General features: G+C 39.1%; 1 protein-coding gene across 3 annotated transcripts in view; it reads right to left on the reverse strand.

Moving 5' to 3' along the window:
* Positions 1–14203, reverse strand: part of DNM3 (dynamin 3) — a gene marked incomplete at both ends in the record, with an annotated part of 179496 nt that overhangs the window by 157149 nt on the left and 8144 nt on the right. For all 3 annotated transcript variants that reach the window (XM_080622830.1, XM_080622829.1, XM_080622828.1), the window contains one exon: positions 5688–5761. In XM_080622830.1, coding sequence (XP_080478956.1) covers positions 5688–5761 — 74 coding nt within the window. The remainder of the gene's footprint in view (positions 1–5687; positions 5762–14203) is intronic.

Genomic DNA, 14203 nt, shown 5'->3' on the forward strand with positions numbered 1-14203 from the left:
GTTATGCATCTCAAGAACCTTCCAAATTGTTATTTAATAACTAATTACAGATTTCTTTTTTTCTAGAAGTGAGCTTTGATTTTTCTGTCACTTTTCTCTATTATAATTTCTTGAATACTGGCACATTTAGAGCTATTTCCCAGTCTTCCAGTAAGTGGATTCCATCTTTCCTGATGTCACTGGGTGAGCATCAACCCAGGATCAAGAAAACAAAACTTTCCAGGAAAACACACTTACAAAACCAAGTATTTGTGGGTATGATTAATTTTTCGAAACACGAGCTGAAGCCCATACACTGTTTGAGGGTGCTGATAGGAGAACTGCTTGAAGCCTCAAATTCATGCTGCCAGACATCAGTACTCACTGCTGATCAGCTCAAGGTTACTCCACTGTTATCAGTACACACATACATACACACACATGGATAGCAACAAGGAAAATTTGCGGTTTCTTCAACCTTACACTAAAAGCTTAAATTCAGGTTTCAGACCAGCAGTGCTATCCCTTTTCCAGCTTATCAGACCTTTTTGGATGACCTTTTTCACTGCCTAGGGAAGGGGTCACCAGTCACTACCACCTTTTCCCCATGGGGATGCCACATTTTACCTTTTCAGGTATGCAACTCCAACATCTTCACTGGTCTCTACAGAATTCCTGTTCATTACCTGAATGAATAATTGCCAGAAAATGGGACCCATAAGTCAGCAACCACTGTCTTCCTTCCTTCCCTGCTAAGTGCCCAGCCTTTCCCCAACCACTGGCGTTGTGGCACCTTTCTAGTTTTTGTCCTTCAAGACCTCCAGATGCCTTCCTGCTGCTGAAATCTCTAAGACCAGGTTAGCCGAAATAACCAATCTAAGGCTCTTTTTATAAATTTGTCATTTTCTGTTAGAGGATTGGGTTTTGTCACCAGATGGCAATAAAAGACGGGTATGCTTGTGGAGTAGTCTCAACAAAAGACTTGCTTTAAAGCTCAGCAATTTCATTAGAAGAGAGCATCAGCAAGACTTCAGGAAAAAAAAAAAAAAAATCAGAATGACTTTTGAACCTCATGTGATTTGCTTTCCATTTAAGTGCTCTAATTAACAGAACTGAAACAAAAGTGGATATTGTACATATGACATCTAAAAATGTCCACCTCAATAATTTTCAAAATCTGTTAATCTGACACTTCTTTAGCAAAGAAACTGAAGCAAGACCATGAAGAAAATCCAAAATCCCTCCAAAAGCAGTTATCAAAATGAGGAAAATAACCCTCCTAGAGCCAAGGTATTTTAACATGTAAATAAAAAATAACAGGCTTTATAGAGTAGGCAATGCATTTTTAACAAACAAAAGCTTCAACTAAAACTCCAGTACATTTTTTGTTGTTAGTGCTGTTTAAAAAGCATACTACCCAATCTGAAAAAAACTAGATAATTATCTCACTTCCACAGGCAGGAGAAGGCACAGCAAGAAGAAGAAGTTGCCTAAGTTAGATGGAATATGTGGGGGGGAAAAAAACTAAAACAAAAATAAAAAACCCCAAACACACAACTCCTTTAATTAATTATGGTAACACATGACAAATTACTGCAGGTTAGCATGCTTACTGCAAAACTTGCAGAGGGAAGATTAACAGTTGAAATGGAACTAACGTACCTTACACACAATTCTGTTACGTTGCTTCAAGACTAGTGAACACTAATGCTGCCTAAAAATTCTTGTCAGCTGTGTGCCAGCACTTAGATCTCAAAATACAGACAGAGAAAAATCCTTATAAAAGTATAACTACAGGAATATGTAATGCATTCCTCCACCTGAAAAGGAATCATGAGTAAGAAAGCGAAAGATCAGCCCTCTAGACTCACTGGTAACTACTGAAATATCACAACAGTTTAGCATTTAAAACAGACTGTGTCTACTGAGGAAGAATAAACTCCCTGTATCTTACACAACAGCAGACAAATACTGAAAGAACCAGCATGGTTTTTACCTGAATTTAGACATCAGTGTAACAAAATAAAGTGCCCTCACATGCAACTTCTCACCCAGGAAAAAAACAGGTGAAATTCCTCCCATGTACATCCCCAGAATGGCTAAGCTAATTTATCACCACTGTCTTGCCATGTGAAACCTGAAGTTCTCCATCAGAGAGCCTCCCTGCTAACAGCACCATGTCCACACCTGTGCCTTCTAAAAACTCACGGAACTGCATCTTCCCAGACAGGACTGTTTTCTCAAGAACTATTCTGTATTCAGAGCTCCTTTGGAGACTAGCAACAAAGGCACAAGACTCTTGTTAGATCTGACACTGGACGTTGCCACATCGTGGAATTGCTCAGGGCCAAATGCAGTGACCAGAAAGAATATCAAAGTGCATGTGGGTTGCTTGGCAAGCCAGGTAGGACATTTTTTTCAGTTATGACTTCTGGGCAGGAAACAAAGCTGCTTTACCAGAATTTAGGTCTGTTTACTACAGAATAAACACTGCATGCTTGTTTAATCCAATTCTCTCTTCCAGCAAGAGACTGTATATAGTACTTGTCTTTGGTAGAAGAAGAGCAACTGAATCAAAAATATGAGATGAAGAATAGGAGTGAAAATTTGTGACCCTACCTACAGGGCTGCCAATGAACTACTTTGGGACAAGTAACAAGCATCAGCCTCTAGCTGCAAGAAGACACCTTGGAACCTCAAAATATTAACAAGATGGAGATTACTCCTCCCACCCCTTCCTCTTCTAGCCAGTACATTAATTTATTGGGTACAGGCCACATTTGCAGTTTCATCTGAAATGCAGTTGGGCAGTCCTAAAAAAGACTGCAGAGTAGGATAGACAAGGACAAGTCAGAGTCCTTCAGAGGACTGTAAATTATTTTTAACATCCATATTCTGACTTACTCTATGCTACTAGGTATTTCTCATCACACTCAGAAGAAAATAGTCATAACTAGTAAAGACTGACTTGTTAGTTACAATATTTAATTAAAACCTTTGTCTCTGCCTCTAAGATTTCAGCAGAGTACAGTATGTGCATGGATGTGGAAGTGCAAATGGCATAAAGCCATTTGGAAATTGTACTGTTGCCACCAAAATATGTTAGTGATTAAAGGAGGTCAACAGGTTTCTATAAAATAGCTTTGTACTAATTACACAGATTATTTTTTTTTTAAGAGGAAGTAAAAAAAAGTTCTTAAAGAAAAAAAAAAAAAAAAACCACTCCACATCTCATGAGATAAATTTCTTGGTAGTGAATTGTTCCATGCTACCCCTTCCATATTCACAGGAGTAACCACTCTTTACCCAGATATGTCAGATCTTTCAGATGCTGGAGGGCTCCTGATAACTCCTCAGGGGCTGCATCCTTCAGTGACATGTACAACCCTAATAATGAGAGGTTAAGCTTTCCCTTACTTGAGCGTGCACAAATTCCTCAACTGCCAATCTTTATCCCTTAGTGCAGTGACTCAAATGAAGCTTTTAACCTCCTCAGTCAGTCAAATTCACATTCCAAAAATATTTTCAGCCAGTTGCAAAATGTTGCTAAAGTATCTTGCAGTCATCTCTGCATGCCTATATAGAAAGTACCCGCTCCCTCCCAAGGAATAATCTTAAGAAGTTACTTTTAAAAGAGTCAAGAAAGGTCCTAGGATTAGAGATCAGTTAAGCTAGTTACAGCAGCAAGAAGCTGATACAGTCCTCTACTTTCTATAACATTTTAACTAATTATGGACTTGATAAAAATCAGTTCATCATCTGCTTCCCGTAAAAGAACACTGTGCTTCTCTAAGCAGTTTTCTTTCTTTTCCTTTTTTTTTTTTTTTTCTTTAATTAGTTTAGAAAGATAAAGGTGGTTTAAAAGATAAAGTTATTTGGAATTTCACCACCAAAAACAGTAACAGTGGAACAAAGTGTAAAGAAAGTAACAAAATAATTAAAGCTTACATTTTAAAGGTCTTGGCAGCTAATCCCAAACAGAAACACGCAGCATTTCCCAAAGGGAGAAATACGTCTTGCCATTCAGGAGACACAAAATTACACTGAAGCTCAGTTCTCCAGAATTCTTAAAGTTTTTGTCGTGTTAAGTTAAAATGAAGAACTGCTTTTCAGCAGAGAAGGTACCTACACAAAAACCTAGAGGCCTATCTAAATCTAGTCATACTATGTAAACATATTAATGGGGAAAATACCAGAAAGAGAGAAGCGCTTTCATTGTCTCCTTAACCAAGCCAAATTATGATGATTTTACAAAATAGGACAGTACAGACCAGTTGAGGTAAATTTAGGATGGATGCCTAAGAATAAGTATTTAACCACCTGAGATTAGAGTGTAAGAGTTTACTTACTAATTCGTGTGTCCCTGTATATGTCATTTTGTTACTATTGCTATCACAGAGCTCGATTCTTTTTTTTCTGCTGCTTTTACATGATGCTGGGAAAATTAGATGAAAATTCTCTATAGCTAGGCCTTATTCATGCACTTCTGCGTTTTCTGTCAGATCAAAAGCCAGATATGCAGAAATAACAAGTGTTCATATCTCCAACTAAAATTAACTTCATCTTTTAATATTAAGTACCTTAAGCGTATTACACACTTGAAAATCCTAACATTTCTAAGCTGAGCATACAGAAATACTGGATTCGAGTTTTTCCTCTCCTTTACACAGTATAAACACTATGGAAAATTTCATAGAGGCATTGAAAGTAAGAATTGGCTTTAGAAGAAGTAATTCAGGAAAGAAATGGATCCTAAGCAGACTGAAGTATATCTTCCTGCTGAACAACAAAAAGACCTTTTAGGAAAATAAATGCATGTAAAAACTTAATTACACCTCACACAGAGACAGACTAAAGTTCTACAGGCAGCTTCAATTTTGTCTCTTTCCCAGTTCCATCGTGTTCCATAATTTAAAGACCACTTGTTATTTTGAAATTCTGGTTTGGATGTTATTTCTTTTTACCATGATAAGTAGAAGTCAATTGTAAAAAAGTTATTTTGTTGCTTACATAGGTTTAGAAGCAACAACAACAAAAATTGAATGACGGAAAACCATAGGTGCTTTTATATATGTCAGGGAATTGAGCTACACAACAGCACATTGTACTCAACCAAGGGGCAACTAAAGTGGTGAATTCTGATGAATGATCTCAATATGCCACATAACTCAGTAGTATACACATACTATATTTTTATTTTTGACCAGGCAAATACGCAGAAGGCTTGTTCTCCCCCAGTCTACCTTCTGCTCTACTTAGTGCAGTGAGCCCAACCAAAAAAGACAAGTCATGAAAACAAGCTGTGTGGAATCAAATCTGTGTGCAGTGGAGCAAAAGTTAAAGGTAGAAGTAGAGCAATTTTGGAATGTTAACTAACACAACTGTAAAGCTCCTCAAGAAATGAATAAACCAAAGCTAATTTCTAAAACACTTTGTATGCTATGTTTCTCCACTGCCTCAAGTTTGATCTTGAATTAAATTTACTATGTGCTCAAGGATTTAGATTTTACTGTTTTCACAGATAAGACAATGAGATTAGTTGGTCATGAGCATACAGTTTTGAAGCAGTGGTCCTTGTTTAAAGGCAGTCTAGTTGCACCTTACTTGACACTGCTAAGTCTTCCCATACTTTTTTTTTTTTTTTTTGCTCTTGCTGAAGTACATCAGCACTTTGTTCAGGCATTTAGCCAAAGAGAGAAAGAGGTTACCTGTTTTGGCAGTGATGAGTTGCAGGACCAATGGTCGTCTTGTTACAATTCCAGAACCTCGGGGAAGAAAATCCCTAGAAACGTTAAAAAAAGTCAGTTACTACCCAAAAAGCACTGTGCAGTTATGTAAGATACTGGACTAATTTGGAACTTCCTCTATACCTTCAGCTGCAACGAAAATAGAAAGTTGGTGGGGATGGATTTAAAGCAAACACTACTATAAAGTAGGGCTGTTAATTTTGGTTCAAAATAGCAGTAGGTCATTAGACAAATATATATTAAAAATAAATGGCTAAAAATTAAATTGGGGTATAACCAATTCTCTTTCTTCATGACCATCACACACAACATCTCAAAATTCACCTTGCTTAATAAGAGTACCTAATGCCATGCCCATATTTTTCGGCCTTTCGAAAACAGAAGTGTCTACACCATATCCTTGATTTGAAGAGGGTATGAACATATGAATACACACACTCACACACCACAACAAAGCTCTGGCCAAACCAAATTGTCAGCACTCTGCACCTACTCTTTCACATACTTCTGCCAGTTCAAATCCCCAAATAACTTTTCCAGCAAACACATCCTCCTAGAAGTTTGAGTAAACGCAAACACTAGAAGTACTCTGGGACAGCAAGAGGGAGTGGTTTTGTACCAGAGAGCAAATGATTAAGCAAAGACAGCAACTCTATCATACCACTATGCATTCCCATGATCCTTTCTATGCCTCCAAAGACAAGGAAACTCTCTATGCAACCAAAACCCTAGAAAAACTTTGAACCAACTGTTAGTTGCAAAACCAATGATCAGAAACCCAAAGCAAAATAATATTTCTTTTCCCTCAGGATCTCCCACATTTGCCATATCTATTAAACTCTTAAAAAACTTAAGGTTCAGTGATGCTGAAACACTTTCTTGCCTGCCTCAGGAGCATTGCTAACTCACCTCTCCTGCTCAGGTGAGAAGCAATGCAGCAAATGGTTAGAGCATAAATCTTCAGTTAAATCAGGGAGATGACCTGGGTGACTGTGCTGTCACATGTGCTAGTGCCAGTAGGAAGGGTGAGGCAGGAGTGTGTACTGTGTTTGGGACAGGTGAGGAAAAGGACAAGAGTCAAAGGAAGAAAGACACAGCCCTGTCAGCCCTTTAGACAGAACTGCTTAGATGGGTTTGCTCAAGCCTCTCCATAAACCACATCTTGACACAATCATTGTGTGTCTTCATACCAACCTTGTACTACTTAACGGATGTCTGATTTTAGCAGTTCGTTTAAGGAAGCACACAAACTTAGAAGTTTAAAAGAAGCCCAGAGGGTACATGTATGAAAAATAAAACACAAATATTTTATCAAACTTCAGGATATTATTTGTGCAAATCAGAGGATATTAGGTCCTTGGAGTCCCAGCTCAAGACAGGCTTAGGAATGCAACAACAGTGAAACTACCTACCTAGTGCCAGCAAGGTAACAAAGCTTTGGCAGCCTGAAGAGAAGTAAGACAACTCTACCCATGACACAAGCCCTAAGATTTCTTTCCCACATGAGCAAGTTCTAAGGCTCTGAGGAACAGAACTGGCAACTGGCTGTCAGCTGTATCCCACATCACTTTAGAGCTCCCCAGCATTTTAAATGCAACAATGTTAATTTCTAGCTAAATAAAAATCTCACTTTCTCAGTACCTGTTAATATGTGTTTCCAGTGTTACTACCCTGCAAACTAAAGCTAAAGCACACCATAAAAGGAGAAGCAGTTAAAATACAAGCTAGCTCCTTAACTTTTATACTCATACACAGATCTGCAGGCAAAAGTACAACTAATTAGAAATTCAAGTAATCTCTAAAACAAAGATATTGAAAAAAACATCAGGCCTACTGATTTAAACCTGCTGCAATGTTTTACCACACTCAAGACAGCAACAGGATACAAGAACTAGCTTAAAGCTTTCAAAAGGTCTATCACAGCCTCAATACCTACCAATGGAAAGAAACCTGCACCTCAGTGAAGTGCCATCTACTTACATTTTCTCAGGGGGAAGAGAACATTTTAATAGGAACATATTCATCCCTGTATAGGCACTGAAATTACAATAGCCCAGGATGTAGAAAACGCCTATTAAGCTACAGTTTCATACACTGATTTTCAAGCACTTACTAGCTGATTTAAAATAAGTAAATAAATAAATTTACCATCATGAAGCTAAAAGGAATTCCCTGCCATTCAGCAAGCTGATCAGCTGATTCAGCTGATTCAGGACAAGCTGATCACACAAACCAAACTAGGGTCCTCTACAGTACCACATGAGGCAATACAATCCTTCAGGGAGTCAAAGGCTGAAAAGACACTGATTTTCTGCTTCAGACTAAGCACAGAGATAAAGAACACTGCATTAATGCAACTCCCAGTTATACAACACTGACCTTTCCACAACACCAAAATTACAAAGAAATGCAAGATACCAATTTTTCCTTCAGAACACCCTCTTAACATGTCCAAAGTAGATGGCATTTGATAATCTTCTCTAATAAGTTGAACTATCATTGAAAAGCCCACTGTCTGTTGAAGCAAGCATCAGCAGAAAGAGGTTACTGCTCAGGAGACGGTGAGCTGTGTTGATCACATAACCAACTAAACAATACACAGCAGAAGGACATAGGTTTCTCCTTGAAACGAACAGTTTGAAGAGGAAAAGAAGACAGTAACTGAAGGAAACAAGGGGTTCATGGGGAGAGTTCAGGACAAATATCCACCCCACCATCCCCCCTAACTGCTTGATGGGTATCCTACAAAGGAGACTACCACCTAAATTAATAAATCTACCCCCACAGGGACATGGAATTAAAAAAAATTAAAAATTCTGAAATTTCAGATTTAGCCACAAGGCAATGGCGTCTGTGCATTTTCTCTGCACAACCCAAATCAGACGGCACAAATAAATACATAAACTCTACTTCTAGAAAAAGGCACTTCTCTAAACACACAAAGAAACATGAGCCAAATCTGAGACATAACTGGCATTTTGGGGGGAGAGGGAAGGGGCAGAGAGGAGGGAAGCCACAGAGTACCACCTTACAATCCTAGCAAAAGGGAACCCAATTAAATAGTGTACACTGCTTCTGTAGAAATGCCTACTTTGACATTCGCAAGGCAGGATGCAGGTCTTCTCCCTATCACCTTAGTATGGCAAGCCTTCTACACAGGGCTTGTTTGCCAAAAGAACAACCAACCAAAACAAACAAACCAAAAAACCCCACAAACCACAGTGCATTAGGAATGGCTCCACTCCCTCATTTTTCCTGTTTAATTCCTACTTCAATAAAATTCTTCTTAAAGAAGAAAAAAGTAGCTTCAGCAGCAAGAAATATAAAAGGATTGAACACAGTGGAGTCACAAGTCCCTTCTGACCAAAAAGAATGCCCCTCAATGCCCTGGTGGCACACTCAACGTCCTTTTAAGTACAGCTTTGAAAGAGCTGCTTTTCCACACCTTTTGGTCAGTGTTTCATGAGAACTAGGAAGAAAATTAAAAAAAATCACATCAGAGTTGAAGCAGCTGCAAAGAAATCCATCTAGAAAAAAAAAGTACATGCCTGAGCATTTGAGCACAAAGACACCACCACCAAGGGAGAGAAAAGGCTGTCTTTTGTGGTGGGGGGAGTGAGCCTGTGAGTACCTGTGTGCACAACTGCAAGAGTACTTCACAATAACAAGGTGCAGGAAACAAGAATGAAGCACACTGTGCAAGAACACATCTGGAAATGAAAGATATGCTCCTTTAAAAGACATGCATTCTGCATTAAGAATCAAACTACTTTTACATCTTCATTCTTACAGCATTTTCATCAAAAGGTACCCTGCTGACAGCAGCTATAGTAGCTCAGCAGCAATGCCACTGTGACATGACCGTTTGGAGATCAGCAGCAAAGCCAGTCTGGTATTGCCTAGCCAGTACTGAATATATCAAATGCAAATAAGATGCAAGCAGCCAGGTCTTCTAGAACATCACTCCAATAACTCTTCAATCTTAGAATGTACTCATCTGTTAGAATACCATTAATATTTTCAAGAGCAAAATGTTTTCAGGGCCAAATAATTTTTACCCTAAAAGCTGTAAAATTACTCATGTCTTACTGCACAACACAGAATCATAGAATCATGGAATAGTTAGGGCTGGAAAGGATCTTAAGATCATCTAGTTCCAACCCCCCTGCCATGGGCAGGGACACCTCACACTAAACCATGTATCCCAAGATTCTGTCGAACCTGCACGTGAAACACTGCCAGGGATGGAGCATTCACAACTTCCTTGGGCAATCCATTCCAGTGCCTCACCACCCTCACAGTAAAGAATTTCTTCCTTATATCCAATCTAAACTTCCCCTGTTCAAGTTTCAACCTGTTACCCCTTGTCCTATCACTACAGTCCCTAATGAAAAGTCCCTCCCCAGCATCCTTACAGGCCCCCTTCAGATACTGGAAGGCTGCTATGAGGTCTCCACGCAGCCTTCTCTTCTCCAGGCTGAACAGCCCCAACTTTCTCAGCCTGTCTTCATATGGAAGGTGCTCCAGTCCTCTGATCATACTCATGGACCTTCTCTGGACTTGTTCCAACAGTTCCATCTCCTTTTTATGTTGAGGACACCAGAACTGCACACAACACTCCAAGTGAGGTCTCCAAGTGAGAGCAGAGTGGAGGGGCAGGATCACCTCCTTTGACCTGCTGGTCACGCTCCTTTTGATGCAGCCCAGGATACGGTTGGCTTTCTGGGCTGCGAGCGCACACCGTTGGTTCATGTTAAGTTTCTCACCAACCAACACCCCCAAGTCCTTCTCCTCACGGCTGCTCTGAATCTCTTCTCTGCCCAACCTGTAGGTGTGCGTGGGATTGCCCCAACCCAGATGTAGGACCTTGCACTTGGCTTGGTTAAACTTCATAAGGTTGGCATCAGCCCACCTCACAAGCATGTCATGGTCCCTCTAGATGGCATTCCTTCCCTCCAGGGTATCAATCATACTGAAAAAAGAATTTCCAGACAGGGGAAAAGTTTTCATTTAGGATCTCTCTAGCATACTAGCAGTATTTATTATGTTATAAAAAAAAAAAAAAAAAGAGGGGGGGGACAGAAAAAAAGAAGCAAAGCAGAAGAATCCCTAGTTTGTGTGAAGAACAATGACACATCACCACTTAAACACGATTTCAAAAAAGTGTAACAGAAATCTGCTTTATTTTGCCATTTAGTATTATGTTCTGCACTTAGATCAGTTACATGGCCAGTATTACACAGAATAAATGATTATTAATTTACTTTAATACTAATATATTTAATTCATATAAAACACATGGAGATCCAGGAAATCAAATAATGGAGGAAATGTCACTGATTACACAGTAACTGCATTAATTGAAGAGCTAGGAACAAATAAGACTGATAGTGATGATTAGTCAGAAAAAAAAAAAAAAACACAAAAAAAGAACAGAAGTCCCTCTAAAGCCTCCATGTTTTTCACAAGGGGTAGAAACAAGACAGGCTTGAAACAAGAGCCATATTGCCTTACAGAAGGGCACAAATAACCCATTTAAATCTATATCATTCTGCCAAACAACAATGGTAATGTTACTTATAAAAGTTTTCCCACTAAACCAAAGTTCATCCCAAAACCCTAACCTTCCCTCAATTACAGAAAGGCCATGTTCCATGAGCAGCTAATATGAACAAGACTGCTGTTGTAGCATTCCACACAGGCCTTTATTCCCAAGATTTGCCAAGGACTGCACTGCAGCTTCCATTGCAATAGGAAGCAACTATGCTCAAAGCCAACAGTTTTCCTGGGCTTTTTTCCAATGCAGTGTTTATTGTTTTATACAGTTCCAGCCTGGCACACTGGGAGCTCTTGTGGCTCACACTGGCTGATGAATGGCCATATCTTGTGCAACAGAATACACTGTTTCACAGTGAGCACTTACACATGCTGATACAGCCAAGCATCTCCAAATTCTACGACAAAAGTACACTGTACAGAAGTACTACAAAAGGCTTTCCTTTTTCTTGCATTTACCATATTTAGTCTTAAAGCAAAGTACTAAAAGAAAGAAAAAAAAAAAAAAACAAACACACAAAAAAAAAAACAAAACCACAAGAGGGAAAAGCATGGCCCAGTGTAAGCCTAAAGAAGAGGGACATTGATTTCTAACTTCTTTCCTCTGCTTCATTTATTAAAACCTGCAACCAACACCAGTTAATTCATAACCAAAGAACTCTTAATGCTAAAAATATACATCTTAAGACCTCTTTTGGCAGATGTGTTCATTCTGTCTCACCTGCTCTTGCTCCAGCGCTCACCAACACAACAGAAGACCCAGCAGTAGACCCTTCACACACTTTTGTTCATTACAAATCAAGGTATGTCCAAGTGATAGAAAATGTAATTTGTATTTAAACAGAGGTTTTCTTAGGAATTAAGTTTGTAGTGTTGAGTGAAGTACTTTCTCAGAGGATGTTTGTCATCACTGACACTGAACCTCACTGTATTTATCTTTCTTAGTAGCTTTGGAAACACAATTCCTCTACCCTCCAAATGACAGTACAGAGATAACCCCAGGACATGTTTTCAAGAAGTCTCAAAAGCTTAAATGCACTATCTCTGTGGTATGGCATGTGGTCTCAGCCACATACCCTTTTTTTCCCCCCAGCAATACAGTAGTATCCATCACTTTCTAGATCACACTGACATTTAGCTATGTACGCTGTTCCCCATTAGCTCAAAGCACAGAGACCAATTCTTATTATTAGTCACCACTTGATCCCTCACCTCCCTTCATTAGTTACAGAAGAGTAAATGTTTTTTGTTTTGGCACAATGTGTGTCAATCAAGAGTCTTCAACAGCATTGTTCAACAGCTGCAAAATCTCAGACTTACATAACGGGGCTCACATGAAGATGTAGAAAATAATTAAATCTCTTTCTTGAAGGTCAATGATACCTATCTTAATTAGGCCTACTAGGCAAGCTAAATACATTAGGAGGTTGTGGATTTTTAGTGATAAATGGTTATATTAGCTCCTAAAGCTTAATACCAGTTTTTCCAGGGCTTTTTGTAAGCCACACAGCAAAGATGCCGGCATGTTTACCGTGACACTGTAGTGCTTAGTTCAAATTCTCTGATAAAATTTGGTCTCAGTTTTCATTATCCATTCTTTAAAGGAAAATCTTCCTTCAACTGAGATATGATTTTAATTAACCTGCTGAATCAAGACGCAGTCCAATGCCCAGCAGTAGTAATTACACATTGCATCCCATGAAGTTACGGTATGTCTTTAGGGGTGAGAAACTGAGTATCTGGACATGCTACAGCCATTTACTATTTTTGTTTTTTCAAACAGGGTGGATAAACCTGGCATCTTTGAAAAGCCATTTTCCAAACCAGTGGCATCTTTCATCACCATTGCTGAACAACCGGAATTCTACAGCCAAAGAACTAGCACCCCAATTATCCATCGTTTTCAGGGAAGCACACAAGTGGAATAAAGATTTTAAAAACTTGAAACTCATATACAGCACTATAACCCAGCAACCTAAAATGTCTCCTTGGATCTCACTTCCTTCATTCTTTCATGGAGCCGAGATCAATTATACAAAAATCCAGAGGGGAATAGTACAAAAAAATCCACCCAAACAAACCTAGCCATAGGAATATGGTAAGCATTGACTCTAAAGATGAGAAATAATATATTTTTAAAAAGCCCTTAAACTCCAAAAGATGGCAAAGAATTTCACTTACACTAGCTGGGCACCTCCATAACAACTAAGTTCAGTGACAACACTTCAGCACCATTAAGGCAAGAAAGCAAAGCTTGAGATTTCATCTTCATGCAGAAGCCTGGAGACAGAGCAGGTTTAGAAATCACTGTCATACTTCTGTTGTATCTGGAAGATGCTTTCTGTAAGTAGCCGCAGCACTTATGCTCAACAACAGCCAGAAGTTAGTACATCTCCTCCATTAAAGTAAACATTATAGGTCTATGAGAAAAATCGAGGCCAGAAATTACTCTAGTCCTAGTGGTGAAGTCTTGCATTAAACATGACTGGAGTCAACAGGTTCCCCAAAGTAGGGGACATTTGAACAGGAGTCTGAGAAGGCACAGACTATTATTAGCAATCCAAATCATATTTTGACAGCAGTTCATATTGTATTTCTGCACAGAAAAAGGCAAGCCTATTCACTGAAGCAAGGAAAGAAAATGTACTTCCTAGTACTAAAACCCACAGATTTTACATGATAGAAAGCTTTAAAGTCTCAATAATTAATGTTTATAGGACTGAAAACTTGCCATACACAACTATGAAAACTTGCCAGGCAAAAACCACAGAAGTGGTAAGATGAACAGTGCTCTGTTTGCAGCGATTATGCTCAGGCTGTAGGTTTGCTGTATTAACATATCGGGAAGCTGCCAATGTGCAGTCTCGTCGGCAAGCCACTGTATGCAGGAGGCATCTGTCTTCCCTGGCAGGCATCCAAAA

The sequence above is a fragment of the Psittacula echo genome (assembly GCF_963264785.1).
Source record: "Psittacula echo genome assembly, chromosome: 7".
In the NCBI taxonomy this organism is placed as follows: Eukaryota; Metazoa; Chordata; class Aves; order Psittaciformes; family Psittacidae; genus Psittacula; species Psittacula echo.